This window comes from Microsporum canis, genomic scaffold (genome assembly GCF_000151145.1).
Source record: "Microsporum canis CBS 113480 supercont1.1 genomic scaffold, whole genome shotgun sequence".
NCBI lineage: Eukaryota > Fungi > Ascomycota > Eurotiomycetes > Onygenales > Arthrodermataceae > Microsporum > Microsporum canis.
This window is the reverse complement of record NW_003299169.1, coordinates 19,433-44,973: the sequence shown is the minus strand read 5'-3', so window position 1 is coordinate 44,973 and position 25,541 is coordinate 19,433. Positions and strand designations below refer to the sequence as shown.

General features: G+C 49.5%; 11 protein-coding genes across 11 annotated transcripts; 6 read left to right on the top strand and 5 right to left on the bottom strand.

The window, feature by feature from the left end:
* Positions 1-273: 273 nt before the first annotated feature.
* On the bottom strand, positions 274-793 carry MCYG_00022 (conserved hypothetical protein; the record flags this gene model as incomplete). The annotated part of the gene is made up of 3 exons (XM_002849872.1): positions 274-353; positions 423-624; positions 707-793. 3 exons carry the CDS (start codon positions 791-793, stop codon positions 274-276), a joined length of 369 nt encoding a protein of 122 aa, XP_002849918.1.
* A 658-nt stretch (positions 794-1,451) lies between these two features.
* MCYG_00021 (conserved hypothetical protein) lies at positions 1,452-4,495 on the top strand (the record flags this gene model as incomplete). Its single annotated transcript, XM_002849871.1, has 4 exons — positions 1,452-2,666; positions 2,865-3,148; positions 3,206-3,451; positions 3,508-4,495. The coding sequence occupies 4 exons, from the start codon at positions 1,452-1,454 to the stop codon at positions 4,493-4,495; spliced, it is 2,733 nt and encodes a 910-aa protein (XP_002849917.1).
* Positions 4,496-4,840: 345 nt separating this feature from the next.
* Positions 4,841-6,362, top strand: MCYG_00020 (WD40 domain-containing protein; the record flags this gene model as incomplete). The annotated part of the gene is made up of 2 exons (XM_002849870.1): positions 4,841-5,623; positions 5,706-6,362. The coding sequence occupies 2 exons, from the start codon at positions 4,841-4,843 to the stop codon at positions 6,360-6,362; spliced, it is 1,440 nt and encodes a 479-aa protein (XP_002849916.1).
* Positions 6,363-6,542: 180 nt separating this feature from the next.
* On the top strand, positions 6,543-7,403 carry MCYG_00019 (40S ribosomal protein S25; the record flags this gene model as incomplete). The annotated part of the gene is made up of 4 exons (XM_002849869.1): positions 6,543-6,568; positions 6,667-6,724; positions 6,871-7,080; positions 7,190-7,403. 4 exons carry the CDS (start codon positions 6,566-6,568, stop codon positions 7,210-7,212), a joined length of 294 nt encoding a protein of 97 aa, XP_002849915.1.
* A 250-nt stretch (positions 7,404-7,653) lies between these two features.
* On the bottom strand, positions 7,654-8,674 carry MCYG_00018 (conserved hypothetical protein; the record flags this gene model as incomplete). Its single annotated transcript, XM_002849868.1, has 3 exons — positions 7,654-8,205; positions 8,279-8,590; positions 8,666-8,674. The coding sequence occupies 3 exons, from the start codon at positions 8,672-8,674 to the stop codon at positions 7,654-7,656; spliced, it is 873 nt and encodes a 290-aa protein (XP_002849914.1).
* Positions 8,675-9,110: 436 nt separating this feature from the next.
* On the bottom strand, positions 9,111-10,463 carry MCYG_00017 (GTP-binding protein GTR2; the record flags this gene model as incomplete). The annotated part of the gene is made up of 3 exons (XM_002849867.1): positions 9,111-9,240; positions 9,300-9,983; positions 10,222-10,463. The coding sequence occupies 3 exons, from the start codon at positions 10,461-10,463 to the stop codon at positions 9,111-9,113; spliced, it is 1,056 nt and encodes a 351-aa protein (XP_002849913.1).
* A 2,679-nt stretch (positions 10,464-13,142) lies between these two features.
* Positions 13,143-15,121, top strand: MCYG_00016 (conserved hypothetical protein; the record flags this gene model as incomplete). The annotated part of the gene is made up of 7 exons (XM_002849866.1): positions 13,143-13,232; positions 13,307-13,326; positions 13,378-13,412; positions 13,473-13,529; positions 13,557-13,722; positions 13,796-14,130; positions 14,211-15,121. The coding sequence occupies 7 exons, from the start codon at positions 13,143-13,145 to the stop codon at positions 15,119-15,121; spliced, it is 1,614 nt and encodes a 537-aa protein (XP_002849912.1).
* A 260-nt stretch (positions 15,122-15,381) lies between these two features.
* On the top strand, positions 15,382-18,700 carry MCYG_00015 (tRNA endonuclease; the record flags this gene model as incomplete). The annotated part of the gene is made up of 2 exons (XM_002849865.1): positions 15,382-15,498; positions 15,530-18,700. The coding sequence occupies 2 exons, from the start codon at positions 15,382-15,384 to the stop codon at positions 18,698-18,700; spliced, it is 3,288 nt and encodes a 1,095-aa protein (XP_002849911.1).
* A 613-nt stretch (positions 18,701-19,313) lies between these two features.
* MCYG_00014 (NAD dependent epimerase/dehydratase family protein) lies at positions 19,314-20,222 on the bottom strand (the record flags this gene model as incomplete). The annotated part of the gene is made up of 2 exons (XM_002849864.1): positions 19,314-19,891; positions 19,958-20,222. The coding sequence occupies 2 exons, from the start codon at positions 20,220-20,222 to the stop codon at positions 19,314-19,316; spliced, it is 843 nt and encodes a 280-aa protein (XP_002849910.1).
* A 286-nt stretch (positions 20,223-20,508) lies between these two features.
* MCYG_00013 (methyltransferase) lies at positions 20,509-21,947 on the bottom strand (the record flags this gene model as incomplete). Its single annotated transcript, XM_002849863.1, has 2 exons — positions 20,509-21,044; positions 21,119-21,947. 2 exons carry the CDS (start codon positions 21,945-21,947, stop codon positions 20,509-20,511), a joined length of 1,365 nt encoding a protein of 454 aa, XP_002849909.1.
* Positions 21,948-23,447: 1,500 nt separating this feature from the next.
* Positions 23,448-25,423, top strand: MCYG_00012 (conserved hypothetical protein; the record flags this gene model as incomplete). Its single annotated transcript, XM_002849862.1, has 2 exons — positions 23,448-24,480; positions 24,555-25,423. The coding sequence occupies 2 exons, from the start codon at positions 23,448-23,450 to the stop codon at positions 25,421-25,423; spliced, it is 1,902 nt and encodes a 633-aa protein (XP_002849908.1).
* Between the last annotated feature and the right edge of the window lie 118 nt (positions 25,424-25,541).

Here is a 25,541-nt window from a genome sequence, read left to right as displayed (position 1 = left end):
TTCATGGCCTTTACCGGCGCCAGGGAGTTTTCATGATCCTCCAACGCCTGCGATAGAACTAGTTACAGCCAATCAAATTCAGCTTAAATGTACCGTCAAAAAAGGTACAGAAGAAGACATACTCTTCACCTTGCGTGTGATCTCGTTTCTCGATGTATCACTCTGCACGACCTGCTGTAGAACCGTTTTTTGTTCCTCTTTCGAAAGCTCGTCATTGATTTGCAACGGTTGCGACCCCTTTGGTCACTGGCGGGTGGAGGATCAACATCAACGTCAGTTTGCTGGAGAAATCGCAATCTTGACAGACTCGGGCAGTCCGGGTATCAATCTGTCTGCCATTGCTCGTAACAGGGCTAATCATACAGGTCAATACACCATAACTGCTGTCTTTCGGTAATATGTTATAGAATGGTTCACCATACTTGACTTTCCCGTTCCATTTCGACCGACAAGGCCATAATGAACCCCAGCCTTTAATCGAAGAGTCGCACTGGTGAGAATCTCCAGACCTAGACCAGCTGTCTCTTTCTTCCGCGCTTTCACTTTCCCAGCGCCTGAAGACTCTGCATCCTGGCCTTGAGAGGGACGAGAGGCAACAAGTAGGTCTAGGCCTTGTATATCGATCTAGATAAACGTTAACATGTTTAAAAGTGGCATTCAAATATTATTTGGATATAAAGTCGCAGATATGGGGAAGTATACATACCTCGCCTGAGCCTTTCCCCTCTGCTAGATGGAAGCGGGTCTGCTTGCAGGTCGCAAGGATGATAGGATCTTGCTTGCCAGAAACCATGATGAGCGTCTATGAGCTACTCAGCTACATAAGAGTATGTTTTTGAGTTGATAAGGGAGCTCTCAGAGGGAAGATGGTCTTGATATATAGTCAACCAAACATTAGCGAGTCGGACACCCGATTAGGATTTTAGGCGGCAAATCAACATCCCGGCGTTTAACTATGTAGTAACTACCAGCCAGTTAACCAGTCAACGAGTTTCTTATGTGACGGACTGTGGGACCATCAACGCGCATCAGCAGAGGAAGTTCTGTATTATAAACAACACGGGCAGCCTCATACATCTAGCTACCCTCCAGAAGAGAGTTGAGAGACAGTGTCAACTTCGCTACAATCCTTCCATCATCACCGACTTCTTCTCCTCTTGCCATCTGGCATCACTCTAGACTTATCAAACAGCCGTTAATCAGTTCGACTCCTTCAACTCTTAGAAACCTGCAAAAGCTGAAACTCTCTCACGTGACCACCTTAGGTTGACGCGCTTAAAAGCCATAAAAAAAGACAAAAAGAAACAAGGATCGTGTTGATTTTGTTTCTTCGTAGATCTATTATATACAAGAGAGAAGGAGAGACATTGAGCACTTCTGAGGTAGTTCAATTTGTTTTGGCGTTCAGATATACCCGAGCTTACAGGGTACTATCAGGGCAGTTTGCTAGCATGAGTGACGAGTGGACCAGCGACTTGGTTGAGGGCGAAGAGAGCGAAGAGAGCGAAGAAGATACAGTTGAGACGGTGGAGATTAAAGGAGCCATTGATAAAGCCCTGCGTTCTATCGACACAAATGGAGACTTTGCCTATTTCCACTCTATAAACCGGTCGCTGAACCCTAGCCTCCATATCAACGGACTGGGTCGTGTGGTGGATCTACCGCTGTCTCCGGAGGATGCCAAAGCTGTCGTCGACCTCTGTCACAGAAGCCCGTTTGGAAAAGGGGCCGAGACCCTGGTCGACACGTCTGTCCGGAAGTGCTGGGAGCTGAACGTTGCTGATTTTGATCTCAAAGCCCCTGGCTGGGGGAACTATATGAAGAAAGTCGTCGCCGATGTCAGCAAGGGGCTGGGGATTGCTCATCAGGCGGATTCGATCAGGGCAGATCCTTACAAACTGCTCCTTTATGAGGAGGGAGCATTCTTCCTATCGCATCAGGATTCTCCAAAGGCTGATGGGATGTTTGCTACTTTGGTCGTCTGCCTTCCCACAAAGCATGAAGGAGGTGAAATAATTCTCAAGCATGATGACAAAAGTCTGGTATTCAAAACTTCCACCACATCGAGAGCTGGTTTCTCATATGCTGCGTGGTATTCAGACGTTTTCCACGAGGTCCAACCGATCACTGCGGGTTATCGTCTGGTACTTACCTACAACTTGATCCACGAAGGCTCAAGCGATGTACCAAAAGCGCCCACTTCCAAGACCACGCCACTGGTCAATGCATTGAAACTCTGGAAATCCCGGGTTGAAGCCGATGGACCGGATTTGCTCTTGTACAAGCTTTCTCACATGTACACTGACTCCAGCCTGAGCTTTCAACGGATGAAAGGCAAGGATCATCAGCGTATGGCTGAGCTCCAGGCTGCGTGTCAAGAGTTAGGCTTCCGCCTTTATTTGGGGAATGTTGAACGGACAGTCACTGGATCGTGCGATGAATATCCCAACACGGAGGGATATTACGAGATTGAAGAACTAATCCATGATATCACAAGCATGAAAAAAGTAGTCGACTTGCAGGGTAACGTCATCAGCACCAAGATCCCCGTTAAGAATATCGAGTATATTCAAAGCCGCGTCTTACGTGGAGCCCCTACCGATGAGGACTTTTCAGGTTACACTGGTAATGAAGGCACTTCGGTGGCCCATTTCTATCGAAATACGGTAGGTCAATTATCGAGTTATCCCTTGCCGCCACGCGTTGCACCAGCAAACCGATAACATGTCTAGGCTGCGGTTATTGTGCCCGAAATCTTAGATATCCATTTTCGCTTTCGAGGCATGCGCCCGGAATGTGAGGAGGAGCTATCTGCCTGGTTGAAAAACTTGTTACCGCTGATAGAGAATCCTGAGGACTCAAAGTCACGGGAAGAGTTCACGCAGCTTGCAAAACTAACCCTCCATCACAATGAAGCTTATTACAAGATAAATGCGGCTTCTAAAGGTAGCTGGTTCAGGTCTAGTGAGTTCAGGAATAAATTTTCAGATCCTATCCTTAGTATTTTGGCCCGAGGCCTCCATAAGATTGGAGATTCAAAGTTATTCGACAATTCGATCCAATTACATTCAACCTTTATCGACCCTGATGTCTACCCATGTATCGCAGAGAATTTGGCTGGCCGTGAGTATCCTGCCGTCAAGAAGTTGTACGTGAATCATATCCATATCCCCAACTCAATAGCTTTCTAATAACCATAACGTAGCCTTGATAATATCATTCGCAAAGCTGAGGGGGAGCCCATTAAACAAGCCACTGCTGTGGATGACCTCGTCTCAGCTTGCCTTGCTCTTCCAGATGATAAAAGACCGGCAGAATGGGATGACTTGCTAAATTGGAAGAAAGCCAAGTTGCTCTCTATTCTGCCAAAATTTCGAGGCGGCGACAAAGCCGAAGGAGATCCCATTGTCCGCATCATTGAGTTATATCCAGCAATCGATAAACTAAAAGAGTAAGCTCCTTTATCTTTCAACCAACTATTTCTATCATTTCTGACTGATTCTACAGGACATTGAAGCTAAGAAAACAGGTAGCAGGTTGTGGTGTCGTGGCATCTTATCTTTCAGTCTTGGGGGATTCCTTTTTAAAAGGAAAGCTTGTTTTGGAAGGATTCTCCTCCTTTTATCAGTCTGCGATCACAGATCTGATGGAAGACTTCGATCTGGGCCAAGGCACGATCGATAAACGTGTGTCGTACTCTGGACCTGTTAGGGTATGTCTTGAGTTGGACCGCTCGGCAGTTGATAGTCATGATTTGATCAAGGTCTACCGGAATTGTCAATCTCTCGATATATCCACATCCATTCTTCATGTTGGTATTCTCAGAGCTGTGAGGAACTGCAAGACACTCAACCTAGCCTTTACCGAGATACTCGTCCCATTTCTTCGATATATAGTGTTAAACCCACAAATTCCACCGGATCGTGAGGACAGGTCTCCGGAAACCAGTTTTGTTCTCAGGCTGATATTGGAATATCTCTTGATATTCGTTAAGCCGAGAAATCAAGCTACGTCAAGCTGGGCACGCCCAGCAAACTCAGCCTGCTCATGTGGCGATTGTCGTGAACTCAATGCTTTTTTGACAAGCTCAGTTCAAGAGTCACTGGAGCTCAAGATTTCTTCAGGCCGTCGGGCTCACATCCACCAGAAACTCAATAATGATCCAACCATCAGCCATGAGACCCGTCGGGTGGGTAGCCCGTTCACATTGGTGATTACCAAGCTTGGCAACCCGGCTACGATGTGGAAGAGTAGAGCAGTTGACGCCGTGAAGAATATCAACAACATTGGTTCTGCCTCTGAGGTGGAGGCCTTGGTTGGATCTAGCGCATATAAATCACTTATGGCTCTGGATATTGTCATCAAGGGAGGCTCAGTGGATGACTATGTTGGGAGTGCAGATACCAGTGGGAGGAAACGCTCGGCAACTTCAGAGCTCAACCCCGGTGAAGGCCCCAGCAGACGGCAATTTGAGGTGATTGATTTGACAAAATAATCTTATGCTCGATATGCGGTAGCTTTTTGGGTAGGGCTGCACTACTCCCCAGTGTATCTAGATTGGTATCTAAATTGGTATATCCTACCTAGTATTCTGGAATAAATAGACAGGAACTTTTTTTTTTCTTTATTTTATTTACTAGCCATAGATACTCGAATATACAATGCCGGCTGGCTGGGGCCTCCATCCATGTGGATATTTTTTGACTAAATTTTGACTTTCTCCCTGACCTGTTGTCCAACCAACCTTTTACCTACGATGTAGTTAAGGGTGGCTAATCATCCTGGCTTGTTTAAATCAATTCGCATTTCCACAGTATAGAGCGTAGCGCTGGACATCGAGATGCCTCTTACTCTGTCCGACGACGGTCGATATGCTGCAACGATATCCGACAAGGAGCTAAGGATCCATTCCCTCCAGGGAGACGGGGATGTTCGGCCAATCCCTCTACAAGACTTAACTGGACCAGTGAAATTCTTACAATGGGCTGCTCGAGATCCCCAAGGCGACAATGATACCACAGCACAGCGCGTTTTATGTGCAAGTGGAAATAAAATCTTCGTTTATGACGCCAAAGACGAGACATGGTCGGCCAAAATAGATGCTGGAGAGAATACCACGCTGACCCATGTGAATTTCTCTCCATCATCCGGCGAGGTCATTGCTATACCAGAATTCAACACACACCTGACTATATTTTCTCTTTTGTCGGGCCAACAGCGAGTTATCAAAGCTCCGAAGTTTGCTGGACATTCGACCTACGCGTTTCGGCCCAAGTCAGGTCACCTGGCTCTCTTGTCAAAGGGCAAGACAGGCGATGTACTATCTCTGCATGAAGTTGAAACTCATGAAGTTATCACGGCTGTGAACCTGGCTACTACGGACGCGAGAGGCCTTAAATGGAGCCCTGACGGAAATTGGATTGCTGTCTGGGACACAGCTAGCCAAGGATCCATGGTGGTTGTTTATACGGCAGACGGCCAATGGTTCAGAAATTATGAAGGTTCTAAAACAGGAGACGATGACGACGATTTTGGCGTCAGAACCATTGAATGGAGCCCAGATTCTCAACTTCTGGCCATTGGCAGACACGATGGCACTGTTGAGTTGATAAGCGGAACAGCAGTAAGTCTTACCATCACCCCATGCCAGAAAAATCATGCAATCATCAAGGAGAATGATGCTTATTCTACTGGACCAAAAACAGTTTGTGCTTGTAGCAGTGCTGGGAGACCCAACTGTCGAGCCTATTGGGCGTGATGTTTACGTTGAACAGGGCTCTAGCATAGCAGATACAACGGAATATATGCTGGCTCCAGAGTCACCAGTCTTTCCGTATACTTATAATTTATCAGCTGAGGACCGGATAGTCTCCAATATATCTTTTAACCCGACGAGCAGTACAGCTGTAACTATTGATGAAAGCATGCCAAACATAGCTTGGATGTGGTCGATCGAGGGCAGCAAACCAAGACTGTCGGGAGCGCTGGTCCACAATGCAAGCATCAAGCAGCTATGCTGGAATAGCGAAATCCCCGAGCTTCTTATGACCGTGAGCGGAGACGACACCGTGCTAACGGTGCACCAGTGGCTCTGTGGACGTAGCCCTCGCGGGACCGTAATAAGGGGCCTGCGAGGACGACCGGACGCGGGCTGGATCAAGACGGATAGAGAGATGGGCGGTCTCTTCTGGGTGGGAGGGCAGAGAGGGTATGAGATGGGCTACCTTGTCGGTACGGGGCAGTCGACCCAGATGCACAAAGTGGTCGACATCGATGCCTCATCGCATCCTCCCATGGACGAAGCCGACTTTCCTCTCACCAAAACAGAAACGCAGGAAGGATACGTTAAAACAGCAACATAAATGATGACTAAGGCTTAAAGCAGCGAGTACTTCTCTTTGTAGTTAGGGCTTAGGGTTTTTGTATGCTTAGTCATACCCCACTTGGGAATTTTTTTGTTTTCTTGGTTTCGACAAACAGAAAAGAAAAGCGAAGTTTCTCCCTTTTTGCTTGTCGCTTGTTCTTCTTCTTCTCTTGTCGACAACGATCCGCAAGTTCATCCAAAATGGTGAGTATTGTCGACTGTACGGGATAGCTGCTATTGCTGCTGGGGGCGCATATTTTCCTCCCCGAAGTTTGGACGGCTTTTGCTGACTGTTTAACAAGGCACCATCAGCATCCGCCGGCGGCAAGAAGCAAAAGAAGAAGTGGTCAAAGGGAAAGGGTAAGCGAAACCCCCAGCGGAAGCGATACGATGCGTTGGTTCACTCCGAGTTGTCTGGCGATGCTCGATCGAATCAAGCGGGCGGAAAATGCACAGAACTGGGTGGGAGAAAACAAGACCGCTGACCCTGGGATTCAACTGTATAGTCAAGGACAAGGCCACCCACGCCGTCATTCTCGACAAGGCCACCTCCGAGAAGCTCTATAAGGATGTCCAGTCCTACCGATTGATCACTGTCGCGACCCTTGTCGACAGACTAAAGGTCAACGGTTCTCTGGCCCGACAGGCCCTTGCCGATCTCGAGGAGAAGGGTCAGATCAAGAAGGTTGTTGGACACTCAAAGATGAACATCTACAGTACGTCTACACCCTCCGTTTTCCTGCAGCAGCATGGACGCCGTTTTAAATCCGGTTTCAACACTTTGACATGGGGGAACATGCTAACAGTTTTGGTTTCTTAATTTAGCCCGTGCCGTTGCTGCCGAGTAAAGGAAACCCCTTAGGATTTCCTTTTTGCTCTCCTTCTGTATTACTCCGGCGTTACCTTACGTTTACTTGACACGGTTTCATCATCTCATGTAGCGACGACGAGAAATATTATGACTTTTTCTCGTCCCCCCCCCCCCTCTTCCATTAGTGCCTGCTCTTTTATTCCATTGGGTGGAACGAAAATGGGGAAAAAAGGGCCTTTTTGCATGGCACATATGAGGCTTAATGTTATCTAATATTTAGCCATCCGAAAATGAAACGGAATTAGAAAAAAGGAAGAATCGCTTCAGCTACCATTCAATTTGAGCAATCGTTGGCGGCTTTGGGAGTCAATGTTACCTGGTGTCGGATATGGCGCATTTCATTACCGTCCAGTGCCTTGTCTTGCTACTTTTTGGTTTCAAAATTGGTACCGTATATATAAAAGTTATGGGAAACCTCTCAGCGTTTGCCTCCTTTTTTTACACCTGGAGGATATGTAGGTTGGCTCTTCGCGGCTGAACCCTTCTTCATCTCAGACCTCTTCGGTCTTGATGCCTGGGCACTCGCGCACAGCTCTCTTTTCTCCCCTTGCTCATCTTCACCGTCACGTATCAACTTGCCGACCTCAAAGTATTTGTGACTGTCGGCGAAGAAGTTCTGCCAGTGTAAAACCTGCCTTTTGACGTTTGCTCGCGCTTCTCTGAGCTCCTTTTCTCGCCGAATCTTCTTTGCGGCGTTGGTCAATCCCTCATCTGGCACATCTTCCACGGGCAGATACATTTCTTCTAAGCCGCGCAAGTCAGAGGTTAAGTCTTCCTTGAAACAGCCCGATACAAAAGCACGGGTTGCGTCTCGACCGGAGAAGAACCCGTACCCCCCTCCTGGGCCGTACATGTGTCGGTTTGCCGATACATCGTATATTGTGTAATTGACGGAGACATATACCGGGAGGTCGGGGTCTGTGCCGTTGTATAACGACAATTCAGCACGGGAGAGAATCAGAGGGCCTTTCTATATCATCGGACAGCATTAGCACCTTCAAATCAAACCACCGCGAGAGAGGACTGGGGCATGTAACACGCACCAGATATCTCACAAGTACTGGTAGTCGTGTGAACCACGGCCGTTTATATCCCCATATTATCGAATCGGAGGTAATGTAGTAGGATAGACCTGATGATACGGTAATAACCAGGAATATGAACCGTAGTATATCAACAACCCCTATTCTGCTTGAGCTATAGTCCTGTTCTGTCTTTTCTGAAGCTTGGTTGGCTTCTCTGACTTCCTCGTCTTCCTCGTCACTTGTGTTCAATTCCTCCACGAATGCTGATCTTCGGCCAGGGTATACGGAGCTATCGAACGGGTTCAGACTTTCTTGAGGATAGTTGCCGCCCTTGAAATGTTGTCAGCTTGTTATCATGCTGCGTGTAGTCGAAGTTTGCGGTGTTACCTTTGCCCTGTACCGTACATTCGCCATTACAAATATGCTTGCAATTCAAAGTCGTAGTTGCGCAGCTTTCGTAGATAGTTATAGCAAAAGCGAATAGAGAGCTAGGAAAACTTGAGTTACGGTAATGCTGGAGGTTGCTGTTGATAAAAAAAATACCACTCTTGAGCTGTAACCGGTTAAGCGTCACATGTTGTGATGACGCAGATTAATAAGTTATTTAGTTCACGATCAACCGTAGCATAGAAGTAATTCCGCATGATTTAAGAGATGGTTGAACAATCTCAAGGACTAGAGAGATGTAAATAACTGGATTATCCTTCGTCAAAGTCTAGTTACGGAATTCATCCCTTGGTCTCCCTGGCATGTAAAGAGATTCTAAACTTATTCGAATAGCCTTGCCCTTCTCAAGTTTGATTATTGATGCTGAAAACACAGATAGCCGCCCGATACCACTGCCTATGGTTTACTCCTGATCCCATGTTCTACTAAACACCTCGTTGAGGGCATCTTGAAACGTCCGGCAATTCATGTCGATGAGCCCTTTCTTCTCTTTGGCATCCGGGTTCTTGATCACAGAAACGAGACAAAGATATCTAGAGTTTATATTAGCAACGGGAGCTAAAGTCAAGGAGCGACGACAGGACCGCCTTACTTGTTCATTTCCATCAAATGGATCATGCACTTGTCGTGGAGAATGACGTGGCTCTCTGCTTCCGAGACTTGAGGTCCCTTGGGTTTTCGGTCCGGGTGGTCCCAGGAGTATAATTCACTAATGTCAACAATCACGTCGATATAATCAGAGCACATTTCGTAGCATGCCATATCTACAGGCCTCGTGTCGGAAGCAATGTATATTTTGCTGAGAACGTCAAATAGATACGTTTTCTCCATTCCAGAGTTATTTGAAAGGATGTTGATAAGGTTCTCCAGCGTAGACAGTTGAGGGATTAGCTTTTGAATCACCTTGCTGAAGGCCTCAAAGACAGAATAGTCGTATATTGACGTGAGGTAGTAGTGTATGGGTGCGTTCTCGTAGCCAGCATCGCTCAGCTCGTCAGAGATGCGCTGCACGATGTCTTGGAAGGTGTCAGAGCGATATTCCTCCGAGAGGCCGTCCACCTTGTGAATGAAGACCTCAATGTTGATGTGGGGATAGTACTGCTGGATCATAAGTATGGTTTTGTTTAACCGCGACACAGCTTCCAAGTAGTCATCTTGGGCATCAATAACCCAGACCAAGGCTCCCAGATTACTGAACAGTTCCTCCTGGTCGAATGATGGTTCAAGATACTCCAGCTGGCCAGGGAAATCCCATATTTGGAAATCCATAAAGGAGCTACAGTTCGTTCAACGTTAAAAAAGAGAGAGAATGGTTTATATCGCTTTTTCAGAGAAGGGCTTACTGGATGGCATCTTTTTGAATGCGAGTGGTAGATTCTAGAAAGAGAGTTTCCGTTGGGGGCATTTTGTGAAAAACAACACTTTGTATGGAGGATTTTCCGCTTCTGAAAGGAGTGCATTAGTAGATATGATTGAGAAAAAAAAGCAGCAGCAACAGAACGACAGCTACGGACCTGCGTAGGCCCATTAACAGAAGACGTGGCCGAGTTTCACGGAACTTCGGGTTGGATAACTGAGCATGCCGAACGGCAGTGTGGGCGTGAGAGGCGTTTGCCTGTAGGTTTTCCTCAAGACTTAGCTGTGCCCTAGTTTTGATTACTGGAGGCTGACCATGGAGGAGAGAGGTGTTTGAATATATAAGACACTCCTGCGCCTGGTCGGCCGGGCGTGACCGTCTGGATAGGGTAGCCGACATGATAAGGGCAGAGTCTCATGCCAGTTGGGGGATAGATATAGGCTCAAACAAGAGGGGGAAAGGAATGAGGTTGAGGGGCGTGAAATTGAGTCGGGAGATTCTGGACGTAATGGAAAAAGGTATCTATGTAGAATTTGGGGGTATATGGAGGTATTTTAACGGAATTGTGTGCAGCGCCATAGCAGGACCGTACATGGCATACCCACGACTGTCATGTTTGATATATCAAAACAGCAGACACGCTTGTATGAGAACAGCCTGGAGCTATGGAATGTGGCATCTAGAGGGTATAGGATGTATCCATTCCACCGGATACGCCGACGCAAGGGTGGAGGAAGAAGCAATTCAGTGACGGCGAGGGCTGAAGAGAAGAAGGGAAAGACGAACTGAACAGAGAAAGAGAGAGAGAAAGAGAGATAACCAGTTAACCAAGGGCGGATGATAAGAAATATTAATATAAACCGATCAGGGCTATAGTCGCATCTCAATAAGGCCGATGGCGTCTCCCAGAGCCGCCAATCGTGATTCATGTCAAAGGGGGGGAGTTCATCAGCACCGAGGGACAGTACCACGCTGGCTGGCTTGGACCTTAACCCCGGGAGGCAAACAATAAGACATGACATTTCATATTTGGCGGGTTACTGGGCAGGCTAAACCGGGGGAAGAGAGCTCCATTGATGGGAAAAAGGAACGAAAAATCCCAAAAAAAAGGGGGGAGGGAAGTCGATGAAAGAAACGAGAAGAAGAAACAGAATTAAGAAGCGGTATCTTACTTCCATAGCTGATGATTGATGAGCTCTTCGCCTTTTTCAACCTGCTGACGGCAAGATTTGGTAGGCCAACCAAGGTGACAGAGCGAGAGGAAGACGAGCAAGCTGCAGCAAAGCGGCTGAGAAGTCTCAGGGGGTTTCCTACAGGGGGTTTTTTTGGTCATTAACTAATTATGGCTAATCGTTTGTTGCTATCAAGACAAAGATGAAGTGATCCATGAGGCCACCAAGAACATGGCTGTATACGTACCAAGGTCGGATCAGATCCAGCTGGACGGTATCTCAATCCCTCGATAAGCTTCAGGGCTGTGATTAGGCCTCTATCTATTAATTGTGGGCGTAACTAATATCTGGCCGTGGATACGACGTCCACCTTGGAATATGAACTGTACGACGCACCAAGGGAAAAGAAGGCGGCTCCGTCGTCGAAGACCTGCGTGTGGCGTTGTAGGAGAAGCGCTCTCAGCAATCAATAATAGTTCCACTAACTAATAATGGGCCAGTAGTATGTATATAATATACGTATTATAGCCAGGCTGGAAAAGCTGAACAAGTTCTTGTATGCACAACTTTCGATGGATTTATAAGTCATCGCATGACTAATCACCATCACCATCATCACCAACATCACCATCTCTACCGCGTTATCAGTCGCAACGAGAACCAAACCATTCCCGTCTTTGCTTAGATTTCAGCTCTTGGAACTGGTAGTAACGATGAGGTTCATGACGCGAATAGACCCGTTTGGACAATCCCGACCTTGCAATGGCCTCTTTGCGCTTCGTAAGGAATGCAACAGTCGCTGTCAACCCGCTTTGACTGCTGCTATCTTGATGGCAAATCTGCTCTGTTGGCCGAACTTGTCCTTCACAGAGGCCACCGTTTCCTTTAATGCAGATTCCTTAGACCTCTTCGCCGCAAACGCGAGTTGGCCAAGGTCATTACTTATAAGGCATGTCTTTAGTCTTTAGTTTGGCCGCCTGCTGGGGTCTGGATTTGCTCTAATGAAGATATCGATCTCAGCCATTTTGTTGGTGACATCGGCTTCCTCGACCTTGCACTCTTCCAACCCTTCCTAGATAGCCAATCCGCTGCAGCCAACCTTGGTCAGGCCTTGGGCGCTTTTGACATGCTCGATCAACAAAGTTAACTCTAACGAACATTGGCGGAATCGCCCAAGCTCTCTACCACTAGATATAGCTAATAAGCCAGCAGCTCCATTTCAACCTGTCCCCAGATGCATAGCATAATAGTACAAACTTTCAGTAACGGTATACAGCCACCGGAGGCTAAAAATAAGTCGATACCGCAAGTATGAATGGAAGGCGAGCTAGAGGACCAAGAGTTAATATCCAGCAAACACTCTGGGTTGCCAACTGTGCTCCGCCGCCGTTGAGCTGAGATTGATAACTGTGCCAACTACGCAGCAGCCGGCAAGTGACGGGTCAGCTCAGCGGCTTCGAAGCTGCTTGTATCCAGCTAAATAGCTAGCAAGGTAGATGTCTGTGGATGCAGACCGCAAGGCTTTGGGATATGTTCATGCAGGGTTGTTCTAACTACTGCATACATAGAAAGCGAGTTATCGACAATGAGGCTTCATCCATGTCCAGTCAACTCAGTTTCTACCATCCTAAACATACAGACTGTCGTATTTCATCTTCTAGCATGATGATATTCGGGTCTCTATTCACACCAATATTTAATTGTCGGTTGTCGGTTACGATGTTGGCTGACTCAGGCAGGCCAAGCATGGGAAGAAAGACAACGACGATGAAGAAGATAAAAGACGAAGAACTAGAACGGCCATAGGAAGACTGGATGCTATATCTCTTGCACGTCCTCAGGTCAGGCAGAACCGTGGTGATATTCTTATAACCATTTTAATGATAAATAGTTGAGAGCTGCACCGATGACGACACTTGTCCCCCGCCCCCCCTACACCAACGAGGAGCTCCGGCAGCTCTATCCCAAGAGACTCGAGCTCCAGTTGGTGCAGATAGTAAGTCTGCGGCTTTTCACCATCTTTTCCCCTCTACTGGCTAGTGAATTTGCCTGACTAACTTGGCTCTGTAGTTCCTACGACATGGTATGGCGTTTGAACGGCGATGGGCTGGCATGAGCTTTGCCTACTAACATTACAATAGGAGAACGAACTCCTGTCTCTACGAGATTCCAGAATGTAGGGTACCTCCTATTTATATATATATTATATCAATTGGCTAACTTGATGACTTGGTAGACTGGATTGCACCCATGTATTTGACTCTCGGCCACCCTCCCTCTTCACCTTTCCCGGGTATCTAAATATTCAATCTTGACACAGACTGGCCGTACTGCAACATCGCTTCCCGGTTGGCTGCCATGGCATCGTCCAGGCAGGACCTCTCTACCTGGGATACCTTCCAGTGGAAAAGAAGGATGGAACGCTTCGGAGACGCGGACGAGCCCGTCATTGCGCTTGGGCCTAAGGGAGAAGTCGACGGCATCTGGTAGATACTCCACATAATGTATACGTCGCTGTTCAACCGGGCACCTCTTTTTGCTGATAATCTTCGGTAACAGCCAGCTTGGAGAGTTGACTGATAAAGGCCGCCAGACCACCTTCGAACTCGGCCAGAGACTCAGATACCTTTACGTTGAGCGGCTTGGCTTCATGCCCGAGATCATATCGAATACAGATAACATATACCTCCGATCAACTCCTATCCCACGGGCCCTGGAGTCATTGCAGAGTGCCTTCTGGGGGATGTACCCGCCGAGTGCCAGAACTGCAGACTTCGTCCGGCCATCCATCGTCGTCAGGTCAGCTGCTGAGGAGACCCTCTTCCCCAACGAGGGAGGCTGCCACCGGTTCAGACAGCTGGCAAGGCTCTTTGCTCAGCGTGCCGCAGATAAATGTAACTGCCCTCTTCATTTCCTTTTTTTTTTTCCCTTCTTATACTCGTATTTCTTTTTGTCCTCCAGCTGACCTCCCTAGGGAATGACTCGGAAGAGATGGCATATCTCAACTCCACCTGGTCAAAGTGGATGCCTGCAGACTCTCCGCGCGTTGCTGTTGATTCGCGCCCCCGGCTCTCTGGCATCATGGATACAGTTGCCTCTACTTACGCGCACGGGCCCAATACCCGTCTGCCAGCCGAGTTCTACGACCCAAAGGCCCGTAATATTGCTGACAAGATAGCCGTTGATGAGTGGTTTACCGGAGCCCAGGAGAGCAGAGAGTACCGCAAGCTTGCCATCGGTGCACTCATGGGCGACGTTGTTGAGAGAATGGTTCATACCGCTGCCTACAATGGCTGGAGACCAATGGCTGCTGCATCTCCATCAGGAGGGGAAAGTCCAGCCGTCAAACTAGCAATGAGCGGCTGCCACGATACCACTCTTGCCTCCATGCTGGCCAGCATCGGCGCATTCAAGGACGAAAAATGGCCCCCTTACACCTCCTCTATTGCGGTGGAGTTGTTCAAGGACGTCTCTGAGCCGGCCGGTGGGATGTCCGGATCGCCGGCGGGACTGGTCCTAGAAGAATTCTCTGGGCCGTCCACCCAGAAGCCAGCATCAGACAAGCCGTCCTTCCTCTCCTTTCTCAACGGTAAGAAAAAGCAGCCAGCCAGCCAGCCTGCTAGTCTCGCTCGCTCCTCCCAGGCCAGCCAGCCTTCGCTATCAAAGCACTACGTCCGCATTCGCTACAACGACAAACCTGTTACTATCCCTGGCTGCGCAGCTAACCCAGCCAACCACCTGCCTGGAGACAAGTCTTTCTGCACGCTGGAGGCGTTCAAGGAGATTGTCGACAAGTTTACGCCTGCCGACTGGCGACAAGAGTGTGGCATGAATCTCGACAAGGGCATGTTCCCCGAAGGAGAGCAGCAGCCAGCCGGCTACTAATATATACTCATCGTGCAGTCGTTTGTACATAAATAATGTTAGAATGTCCTTATCGCATCTCTTATCGATAAACGCTGAGTAAGCAACCAATTTGTATCCAAAAAAAATTACAAAAAATCTCTACGAATAAAAGTCGTAAATCTTATAAAGTCGCAAGCTGGAAAACAGTTGAAAGTCATGCTCATTGAAAGCTGATTGTTGTTGTTTTCCCTCCAATGTTAGCGCCGCGTTTTGTTATTGTTGCTTCTTTTGGTCCCTGTATGTTAACCACTTCGAGCCGGCATATTGGCTGCTTTACAGAGAGTTCTGGCAAAGGTGAGTCGTATCAAACCCTCTCTCTATTTACTCTTCCACAACAGTCTCTTCGACTACTTCAGGTGATTCCGTATGCTTATATCTATTTGATAGCGCCAGTTCGAACACCATTGGACTTCTGTCTTTGCTCCATTTGAACGTATATTTGCGCCCGCTCGACAGTTCCACACAACTGGCCCCAATTACCTCGATGACTGGGTATTACAACGCCGTGGACATCGCATAAAACAAAAGTATTCCTGGGTTCTCGAAGACAGACGTCTCTCACAGTATTCATCTATAGAGCAGGAGAAGTCCTCACCTGGTGCCAAAAGGATGAAGTCGTTTATCCAGTTTGTTACGGCCCCAACCTCTGATACGCCTGGGACCACTCTGTTCCTCCACTACGACGATAAGCGGTACTTTTTCGGGAACTTGTCTGAAGGCACACAGCGAGCGTGCATCGAGAACAATGTCCGGCTATCTAAGCTCTCAGAGGTCTTTCTGACCGGCAAGACTACTTGGTCTGGCAATGGGGGAATGCTGGGCATGCTTCTGACATTGTCAGACACTATGGCGTCTGCGTCAGGTGCCATGGTGGAAGCCGAGACTCGGAAGATCAGGAACCTTGAAGAACGCGCAAAGTCAGCGGTGCGTCAGAGGGATGCTGACGAGTTGATGGCGCGGGTAAAGCGGCGCAAGCTGGAGCTTGAAGCCCTGCCAGAGTTTCATGGCCAGCGAGCGATATCTCTGTACGGCGGGCCTAACCTGACGCATACTCTGGCTACAGGAAGAACATTTGTTTGCCGGACGGGTGTCCCGATCGAAATCCGCGAGTTTGGCGGCGTCAGTAACGAAGAGAACGATGCGTCAGCCGTTGACCTTTCTAAGCCAGTTTTGTCGGACGATCACATCAAAGTCTGGGCTCTACCTATTTACCCATCTACTTTACCGAGACCACAGCCAGGGAAGAGGAGCTTAGAAGAATTCGAAGAGACGGGAGAGGCTGCTGCGACGAAGGCTGCTCGAGATCAAGACCTGGTGACGAGGCAGAAAATCGTCCTCGACATGTTCAATTCGCAATGGCGCCTGGATACACTGGTTGAAACCCCCTTGGCTGAAGTGTCCCTTCCAGCCACTCTCTTTATCCGTGATGCAAATTCGGGGGAGGTAAAGCCGTATGAAGGCCCCAAGCCTGGCGATGGAGAACCTCTGCCGGATATCAATGTTCTTGTTCGACAACCCTGGCCAGGTGCGATGGTTGACTCCTTACCGGCAACCAGTCCTTCAGACTGTGCAGTCTCCTATATCGTCCGTGGCCATGATGCTAGAGGCAAGTTTGACAGGAAACGAGCAGAATCTCTCAACATTGCAGATAAGTCGGACTTTAAGAAACTAGCCATGGGAGAAACAGTAATCGCAGCAGATGGAAAGACAATCACCCCTGATATGGTTCTTGGGGAAAACAGGCCGGGCAAGGGGTTCGCCGTTTTAGAGCTACCTTCTACCGATTATATCCAGAGTGTAGTGAATCGCAAAGAATGGGACAACCCCGAGGTTATGAAGGGCATGGAGGTGTTCATCTGGATCCTTGGGCCTGGCGTCGGCGGACACCCGGTCCTTCGGGAATTCGTTGCGAAAATGTCCAAATACAAACATATCGTTTCGTCTCCGGATTACTGCCCTGACAGCTATGGTTTCCCAGCAGTGTCTAACGCTACTATAGAGTTTGCGGCAATAGATGGTGTCAGATATCGAACACCCTTTTGCAACAATGAAGCCAAGGCATCTGTGAATACCTTTGCATCTGCAGACACCAAGGATTCCATCAATATTGCCCAGCCAAACTTGACCATCGACCTTGAGCCCAGCGTTAAGCTTATTACTACTTCAGTGCCAAAGCCCCTTAGTGCACCAAAGTCGGGCAAGGCACCTCGGAGAAATAGCTACTCTAGGATCATGGGAGAGATACTGACGCAGCCAGGTGTGCAAAAGAGAGTTGAGAGCTTGACGAAAGCCATCCCCAATGGGGATGCCGAAGTCATCGCTCTCGGTACCGGATCGTCCTGTCCATCTCGGTATAGAAACGTATCTGGGACCCTGCTGCGGGTCCCCGGGCACGGTAATTATCTATTTGATGCTGGTGAAGGTACACTCGGCCAGCTGAAGCGGATCTTTGGGCCGGAAGAATTGAAAGCAGTTCTTCGCGAGCTCAAGGTTATCTGGATCAGCCATTTGCATGCAGACCATCATTTGGGGACTGTCTCGGTGGTAAAAGCGTGGCATGAAGCTGTTCACGGAAGCCTGTCCACTATAGCCTCCAACATGGACATCGCTGAGGCTGATGTATCCAAGATACTCCGGGAGAGGAGACTCTACGTTATCTCAGCGCACCACATGCTGCAGTGGATGGCTGAATATGCAAATGTTGAAAACTACGGATATGATAAAATCATCCCACTTGCCGCATCTTCGTTTGAACAGTCTGATGGTAAAACGGACTATAGCTATACCCTTCATCGCCGCCAGAGGAACGGTGCTGCCATTTCGGATAAAGGGAAGCACTTGGGAACTCGATTGAAATTCGACGATGAACAATCCCATCTTACTACGTTGCTGAAACAGGGCACCGGACTCGATGCTATCCTCACCACCCCTGTATCTCACTGTCAGGGCGCCAAAGCAGTGTCTTTTGTCTTTCCAACCGGATTCAAAGTGTCGTACTCGGGTGACTGCCGACCGTCTACTCGCTTCATCGAAATGGGTCGTGGGTCCACGGTTCTGATTCACGAAGCTACATTTGACGATAACATGATCTCAGATGCAGTTGCTAAGCGACACTCGACCGTCAGCGAGGCCATGACCGTCGGCCTTAAAATGGAGGCAAAGGTGATTGTGTTAACGCACTTCAGCCAGCGGTATCGGAAGATGCCAGACATAGCGAATGCAAAGGTGGTCCATATCCAGCCACCCAAGGCATGGAACAACAGGGCAAACGCTGCGGACCAGAAACCGCGCCAGGCTCCTTCGGTGGTCCGTGATATTCCTACATCTGAGGACGCGGAGGAAGACTATACGCTGTCCGAGGAGACGGCGGCACAAACTAATACAAGACCAACCCGGTCAACTTCCAGCCACAGGGCTAAGAGCCCATCATCTACCAACAATCCACCTATAGTCCTAGCATTTGACAACATGAGGCTACGGGTGGCAGACGCCATCCATGCCGAAGCCCATCAGCCTCTCCTCACAAAATTCCTAGAAACAACACCAGAAGAGTGTTAACCTCCCTATTGCCTTCCCTCGTTTGTTCCATCTACCTTCGAATCTCTGCATTCCTCGAGCGGGTCAACATTTCTTGTGTACAGTAATCTCCTCTTCTCAGCATTTCAGTTGCGTGCCAAAGGAAACAAATGAGATGCACAGCGTGTACCCCCTTTAATTCCATATATCCTGGCCTACTATCGACAGATACCATAATCCAAGCACCGTTCCCGTTGCCTCTTCGCTGGCTCTCTAGTGGTTATATTTTCTCTTCAGCCCAAGCTGACACAGGCTGGGCACCCATCCCCTAGGTTCAGCAGCCTCAGGGAATACAGATGTTTACATCTACGCCACGACTTGCCGGCCCTGCGGTTGTCTACCTGCGTAGTACCGTAGCTTAGAACAGTAGTAATTGATTCATTCTATTTTTACATTTAAACGCGGTAGTGAAATCATCACAGCCCCAGCCAGAACCTGAACTTGCATCGCCATGTAGAACATAGCCGAGTAAATGGTGCCTACGACATGTTCCCGGCGTTGAATAGGTCAAACAGCCTTCAATTATCGGCTTACATAGGTGATACTTGATAGGAGCCATTCATCATACTTGCTCTACCTGTTAGTTATACAAAATTCAACCGAGGGACTGCCCCTTGAACTTTTCACGCATGGCCTCGAGATCCTCTCCCTCGAAGCAGCAAAGACCAGACCGGGCAGCTTTCTCAACCGCCTCTTTCACAGGCGTCTTACCGCTAATCAGATCCTGATATCCTCGAATATCAGACCTGGCCAGAACCTCGTCAGCCACGATGGCCACGTCCGCGCGCGAAACAGGTACGCTGTCTCCAGTGCCGGTACGGCCAAGCTCGACCGTCCCCGTCGCCGGGTCGTCAGACAGGGTGGTAGGTCGCAAGTTGACTGCCTGGAAGCGGGCGTCTCCATGCTTCTCCTTGCGCTGCACAGCCATGACGGAGAAGTACTCGTCTGCGTCGAGCTTGGCCTTGTAGTAGTCCGGCATTGCGGCTTTGATGCGGTCTACGGATTCCCGGTCTGAGGCCGTCCACCAGGGAGCGGGCTTGCGGCGGCTGCCTATGTGAGAGATGAGCAGGAACTTGGTGATGCTGGGCTGGGACATGGCGGCGTGGATGAAGTGTTTGGCTGCTTCCTGGTCGATGGCATATGTTCGGTCCACGGGGCCTTTGCCTCCAGCTCCTATCTTGTGTTAGTATATACCCATATCTATATCATTTCGTGGTTGTATCGTGAAGAGTAAGATACCAGCGGCCCAGACGATGTAGTCTGGGTTGGCAGCCGAGATGACCTTTGCAGCATCCTCGCTGCTCTTGATCTTCTCCAGGTCAGACAGCGAGACGGTCACTTTCCCGCTCTTACTATCGTCACGGTTGAACTTGAGGATATCCGGTTCGTGTTTCGGATCGCGGACAGCGCTGACAACGTCCCATCCGCGGGCGAGCAGCAGAGGCGTCAGTAGCAGCGAGATCTTCCCATGGCCGCCTAGAAGAAGCACACGAGGAACAGACATGTTGTGTACTTTATGGTCTTTAGTGACTTAAAATATCGTTAGTCTTATGGGGTAGACATATATATACTGTGGTAACCGACCAAAAGTGGCGTGGGTGTGTGGTCTGATTATTGAGTCGATGTCCATATGACGAGACATCGAGGAACCGTAGGATGTTGCTTTATGATGTCTAACCAGGTCGAACAAACCATGCTACACTCAGCCAGGGATCAAGTAGATCGACTTTTATGGGCTACGGATAACTAGTATTCTACCTGATATACATAGCAAGCTTGTAGTTCGCCGATTAAGCCGGCCTAGCCACCAACATCACAGACTGAGTGCCAATGTCGTGGGGAGTCTCTTTGAAGACAGCCTCCATCCCAGGAGCGAGCGCATCCTTGATGCCCTGCAAGTCGGCTTCTTCACTGTAGAGCATGTCTGCAAACAAGGTGGCGGCACTCTGGCAGCGAGCGGCCAGGTCTTCTTCTGGGAAATTACATGCACTGTCAGCTATCTGGATAAGCTCTATGTTGCCAAACCCGTTTGCCTTGAGGACTTCAGCAGCGCGGTGGAGGATGAGTCCGTGGTGCATCGGGGCTTTGTTGCTGGCCTTTGCAGGACAGATGAGGTTGACCTGTTTGAGCAAGTCACTATCCGGAGATGCTTGGATGATAATTATCTTGGCCTCTGGAGAGGCCGAATTGGTCGCCCGGGCTATCTCCCGAAGCGGCTGCTCAAGCTCATCGAGGCCGTCAAGGGCCCGGGATAAGACTACAGAGTCGAAGTGGCTAGGGCATTCTTTGGAGCCGAAGGGGAATGATTCGCCACGATTAATGGGGTCTAGAGATAGATGCTTAGCATGAAAGTGTAAATAAGGGAGCCAAGTCATCATGGGTGGTGGGAGTAGTATTTACCGATTCTGAGGGTATTGGTGTTTTTCTCTAGCATAGCGGCCAGAGCCTTTGACTCTGCGTCATTTAGCCTCTTCAAGAAGGACTTGTATGCCTCTCTGTTCAAGGGGTATGGGCCACGGACTTTATCCGGATAAGGGTAGGGCCCCATCAACGGGTGCCGGTCCCCCTTTTTCACTGTGATGAAGTGGTGATGGGCGACCTTCAGGTTCGGGTCAGCAGGCTGAAAGTCGTACTTTGTCGCCTGGAAGCCAACAAAGCCGGCAGCCGTCAGGTACTCTGTCCATTTCTCGCCAGACAGGGCCGTCAAGGGGACGTCTCGAGACAAGAACTGGCAGTCGGCGAGATCGATGATGCCGGAGCTGTCAGGCCTGGCGCCTCGATCGACCAGGTCGTAGCTGTAAATTGTGGTGATGAAGAGGAAGCCGCCTCTGTTTAGCCACTGGGAGAATCTGTACAGCATGGAGTAGCATTCCCGGTGGGAGACGTGAAAGAGAGAGAGGACGGCAAAGATGGCATCGAACTTCTGCTGCGGCTGGGGTTGAAACTTGGTCATGTCTGCCTTGATGAAGGTTGCCGAAGGAAAACGTTTCCTGCACAGCTCGACCATCTCCGTGGACAAGTCGATGCCCGTCACATCGAGTCCGGCCGCGCAGAGGGCCTCAGCTATGGGACGGCCGGTTCCGCAGCCGACGTCGAGCACCTTTGCACCCGAGGACAGTTTGGAGGCCGCCTCTCGAACGAAGGCCTTTAGCCCTTCATTGTTATGGTAGTTGTTCTCGTAGTCGAGGAAGACCTCGTCGTAAAGGGACTCGGTTGCTTGATGAGACATGGCAGCAGCGTAAACCGTTTAAGGATCTGGTAGGAGAGTCACTTATTTCTACTCTTCTGCCCCGCCACAAAAGAGAAAGACGTGCGGTAGAGGCTGCTGGAATATTTATATATGCTTCTTCATGCGACTGATGATTCACGGACGAGGGGATGTAAATGTATGGATGTATGGATGTTTATGCAGCACCGCAAGGATTGGCCAGCGAATGAGATGAAGGCTGAGTGGGATGAAACCGGCTTGACTGCATCACCTTATCTCATATACATATATATACATATATATGTATAACAGGCCTCGCTGGAATCACACATTGTGAGGGCATGTGTATACACATCATGATAGCAGACATGTATACACGTCGTTGTATGGACGAGGATGGTTTAGTCCTTCCACCATCTGGACCAGCAAAGGGGGAACTCTTGTCCACCATCAGCAGGTGGATCCATAGAAACGATAGAAGGCATCGCCATGTTCATCTTCTTCTATACATCGTCTAGATGTACGGAGTAGATACAAGAGATTCCTGTGGTATATCGAGAGAGGGTATCGGAGCATCTCCTTCAGCTTGGGGGAGGGGGTGGTCGCCAGACGGTGTTCTTCATGACGGTATCCAGTGGCCTTTCATATGAATAGAAGTATACCGGCATGGTATACTCTCTAACATGTATCATCTTTCTCTTTTATCGTCTTCTTGATCGTCTCTCATCCTCGCCTTCATCTTCATCTTCTCCCCCTGAATATCACGTGATTATGATTTATCATTATCTAATCCATTTGATCACGTGAACATGTCGTGAAGCAGCAGTTATACATAGTCGGCACAGCCTCCTTTTTCTTCATCTCCATCCTGCGGCCCACACTGGTGTGTCAGAGCGGTCAGCATCTTGCGCCTCCAGCACTCGACACAGCACTCCGTGTAGTAAGCAGCACCGTTTGGCCCTCAGCTTGAACAGAATCACTTCCGGTGTTGATGCTCGCTCCCTTCTTTATCCTGCTCATCGATAGACATACAGAGATGTAAGAGACGTATTGGTGTATTGATGTATTAAGGATACGGGGTAATCTATAATTAGGTTGTTTTGTCAGACCGTACGGGACCGGCAGGTGGGTCGGCAGGGCTGGGAGCGCCATTATTGGCTGGAGTCCCGGTGGAGACAGGGGCCGAAAGGGGGGGCGGAGTCGTGCCAAGCTTACAGGATCTGGCGTACGGGCGTTACAGGCCGTATCGGGCGATACGCCAGGCTCACCGAGGAGGACGCGTGGCCACCCTTTTTTTTTTTACCCTTTTCAGGAGTTACTTAATAGGGCGGGTTTTCTTGGCGCTGAGACGACTTTCTCTTCTTTTGCAACTTCAACATCTTCAACTTACCATCAACAACCATCGACAGTATCAACATCAACTACATCAGCAGTATCATCACCGTCACCATAGCAGCACTCGATATCAATCGATCGAAACGACTTGGAGCAGCCTAGCATAGTGATAACGAGGCCGTCACCATGGCTGCGATGGGAGAACTGCCCATGCCATCATCCGCCCTCTCGCCTCTCTCCAGCCAGCAGTCCTTCGACGTCCCGGTAGACATGGACTCCTTTATCAACCTTGAACCGACAATGTATCCCTCGCCCTCTGTCTCTCCGTCAGGCTCGGACGGCAAGGCCTCCAACAAACACGGCTTCGTCCAGCAGCAGCAGCAGCAGCAGCAGCAGCAGCAAATGCCTGCTCTGTCCACCACCGCCTCCAGTCCACAGCAGCCTCACTACAAGGCTCCCAGTCACCAGTATAACTCCTACACACAGCAGACAGGTCTGCCTCCCGGTGGTCTTGCCAACACCATGGCACTGAACAATTTCGGCTTTGATCCTGTTGGCATGGTCCACCCCGTCGACGGCCTGTACGGCCGAATGGGTCAACCACTGCACTCTCTACCTGCCCTACCTCTCAAGGACTCGACCGAGATGGACATTGACGAGAGTTTTGCCGACTCCGAGGCCTATATCATGCCTTCTCAGGCCACCAAGGCCCAGTTTGTTGATCCAAGTGCCCTCGGGGGACAGGAGATGCCTCACAGCGCCCCCACAAATCAGGCTAGGCGTGTCTATCCTGGAATCCATCAGCAGCAAGCCGCCAGAGCCAAGGCTGCCCTGCAGCAGAGACAAGAGATGCTCCAGCGGCAGCAGCAGCAGCAGCAGCAGCAACAACAACAGCCCCCACAGCAACGTCAGGCCGCTGTGGAAGGTAACCAGCAGGGAATCAAACCCCAGGCCAAGCTTAACCGCAACACCGATCCTGCTGTACAGGAGAGAATCTCTCGTCTTCTTCAGCAAATGAGACAGAACAGTGTTACCAGCCAGGACAACACCGAGCAGTCCTGCACTCTGCCACAACCTACCAAATATAAAAAGGACGAACAAGACATGGACGAGGACGAGCGATTGCTAGCCAGTGAAGAGGGTAAGAAGCTTAGCAGCAAGGAACGACGACAGCTCCGTAACAAGGTCTCTGCCCGTGCTTTCCGATCAAGACGAAAAGGTTTGCCCCCCCAATGTATTCTTCTCTCTCCCTATTCGGTCTAGTACAGCACACTGACTTAAAAATGGCTATAGAGTACATCGGCCAGCTTGAAGGCGAGGTTGCTGCCAAAACCAACGAGGCCAACGAACTCCGTCTGCGTAACGATGCCCTCACTCAAGAAAACGCCAGACTCACTGACTTCACCCGCATGTTGCTCTCCTCGTCTCACTTTGCACCTTTCCTCGACGAATTGAGTACAAACGGACTTCCGCCGAACCTCGGAGCCCAGCCTCAGACCCAGGCTCCCGCCCTTCAACTTGCCAGCCAACCCACCGTGACCAAGCAGGAAGGTATCGAGCATCTTACCCAGGATGTATCCGTACCAAACCTTCAGACTGGCCTGCCCGCCATCCCCGAACAGGGATTTGATTTTGCCTCCATTGACCTTAATGACCAAGGCTGGAACTCGGGAATTGATTTCAACTTTACCAACCCATCCGTTTTTGCGGTTCTTGACGTCCCTGTCCCCTCTCCCGACACGGGGTTCATCATTGGCAAGAGCTCCAACCGTGTCGGCCCCCTTCCTTCTGATGAAGCTAAGGATGCCATCCCTTCCATCGACGCTGTGCCTTTTGGCGTTAGGGTGACCGAAGCTCCCACAGAAGAGGTCTCTACTTCCATTGCGCCGGCTGACCTTGATATTGACGTGAACGACCCTTCCTTCGCCCTCTTCCTCGACCAACCGCCTACCTCCACCCCTCAACCCAGCTCTGACGATGTATTCACTGGTACCCGGCCCGCCAACATCTCGTCCAAGTTGGACCTTGTCGTCGAAGGCTCTACGCCCGACAGCACATCCAACGACGTAAGCCCTACTGCCAAGCGCGAGTTTGAGAGGCTCTGCTCCAGCATAGAAGCGTCCTTTTGCTACATCTCCCAGCTTACGGCTCATCTTGATTAAATCTCTCTCCACCCACATTGCCATATACCACTTACTCCCTTCCTCTCTCCATCATTTGTGTAATGCCCTGCTACGAATTTCTTCCAACCATACTTCGCTCCTGTGGATTGTACCTACC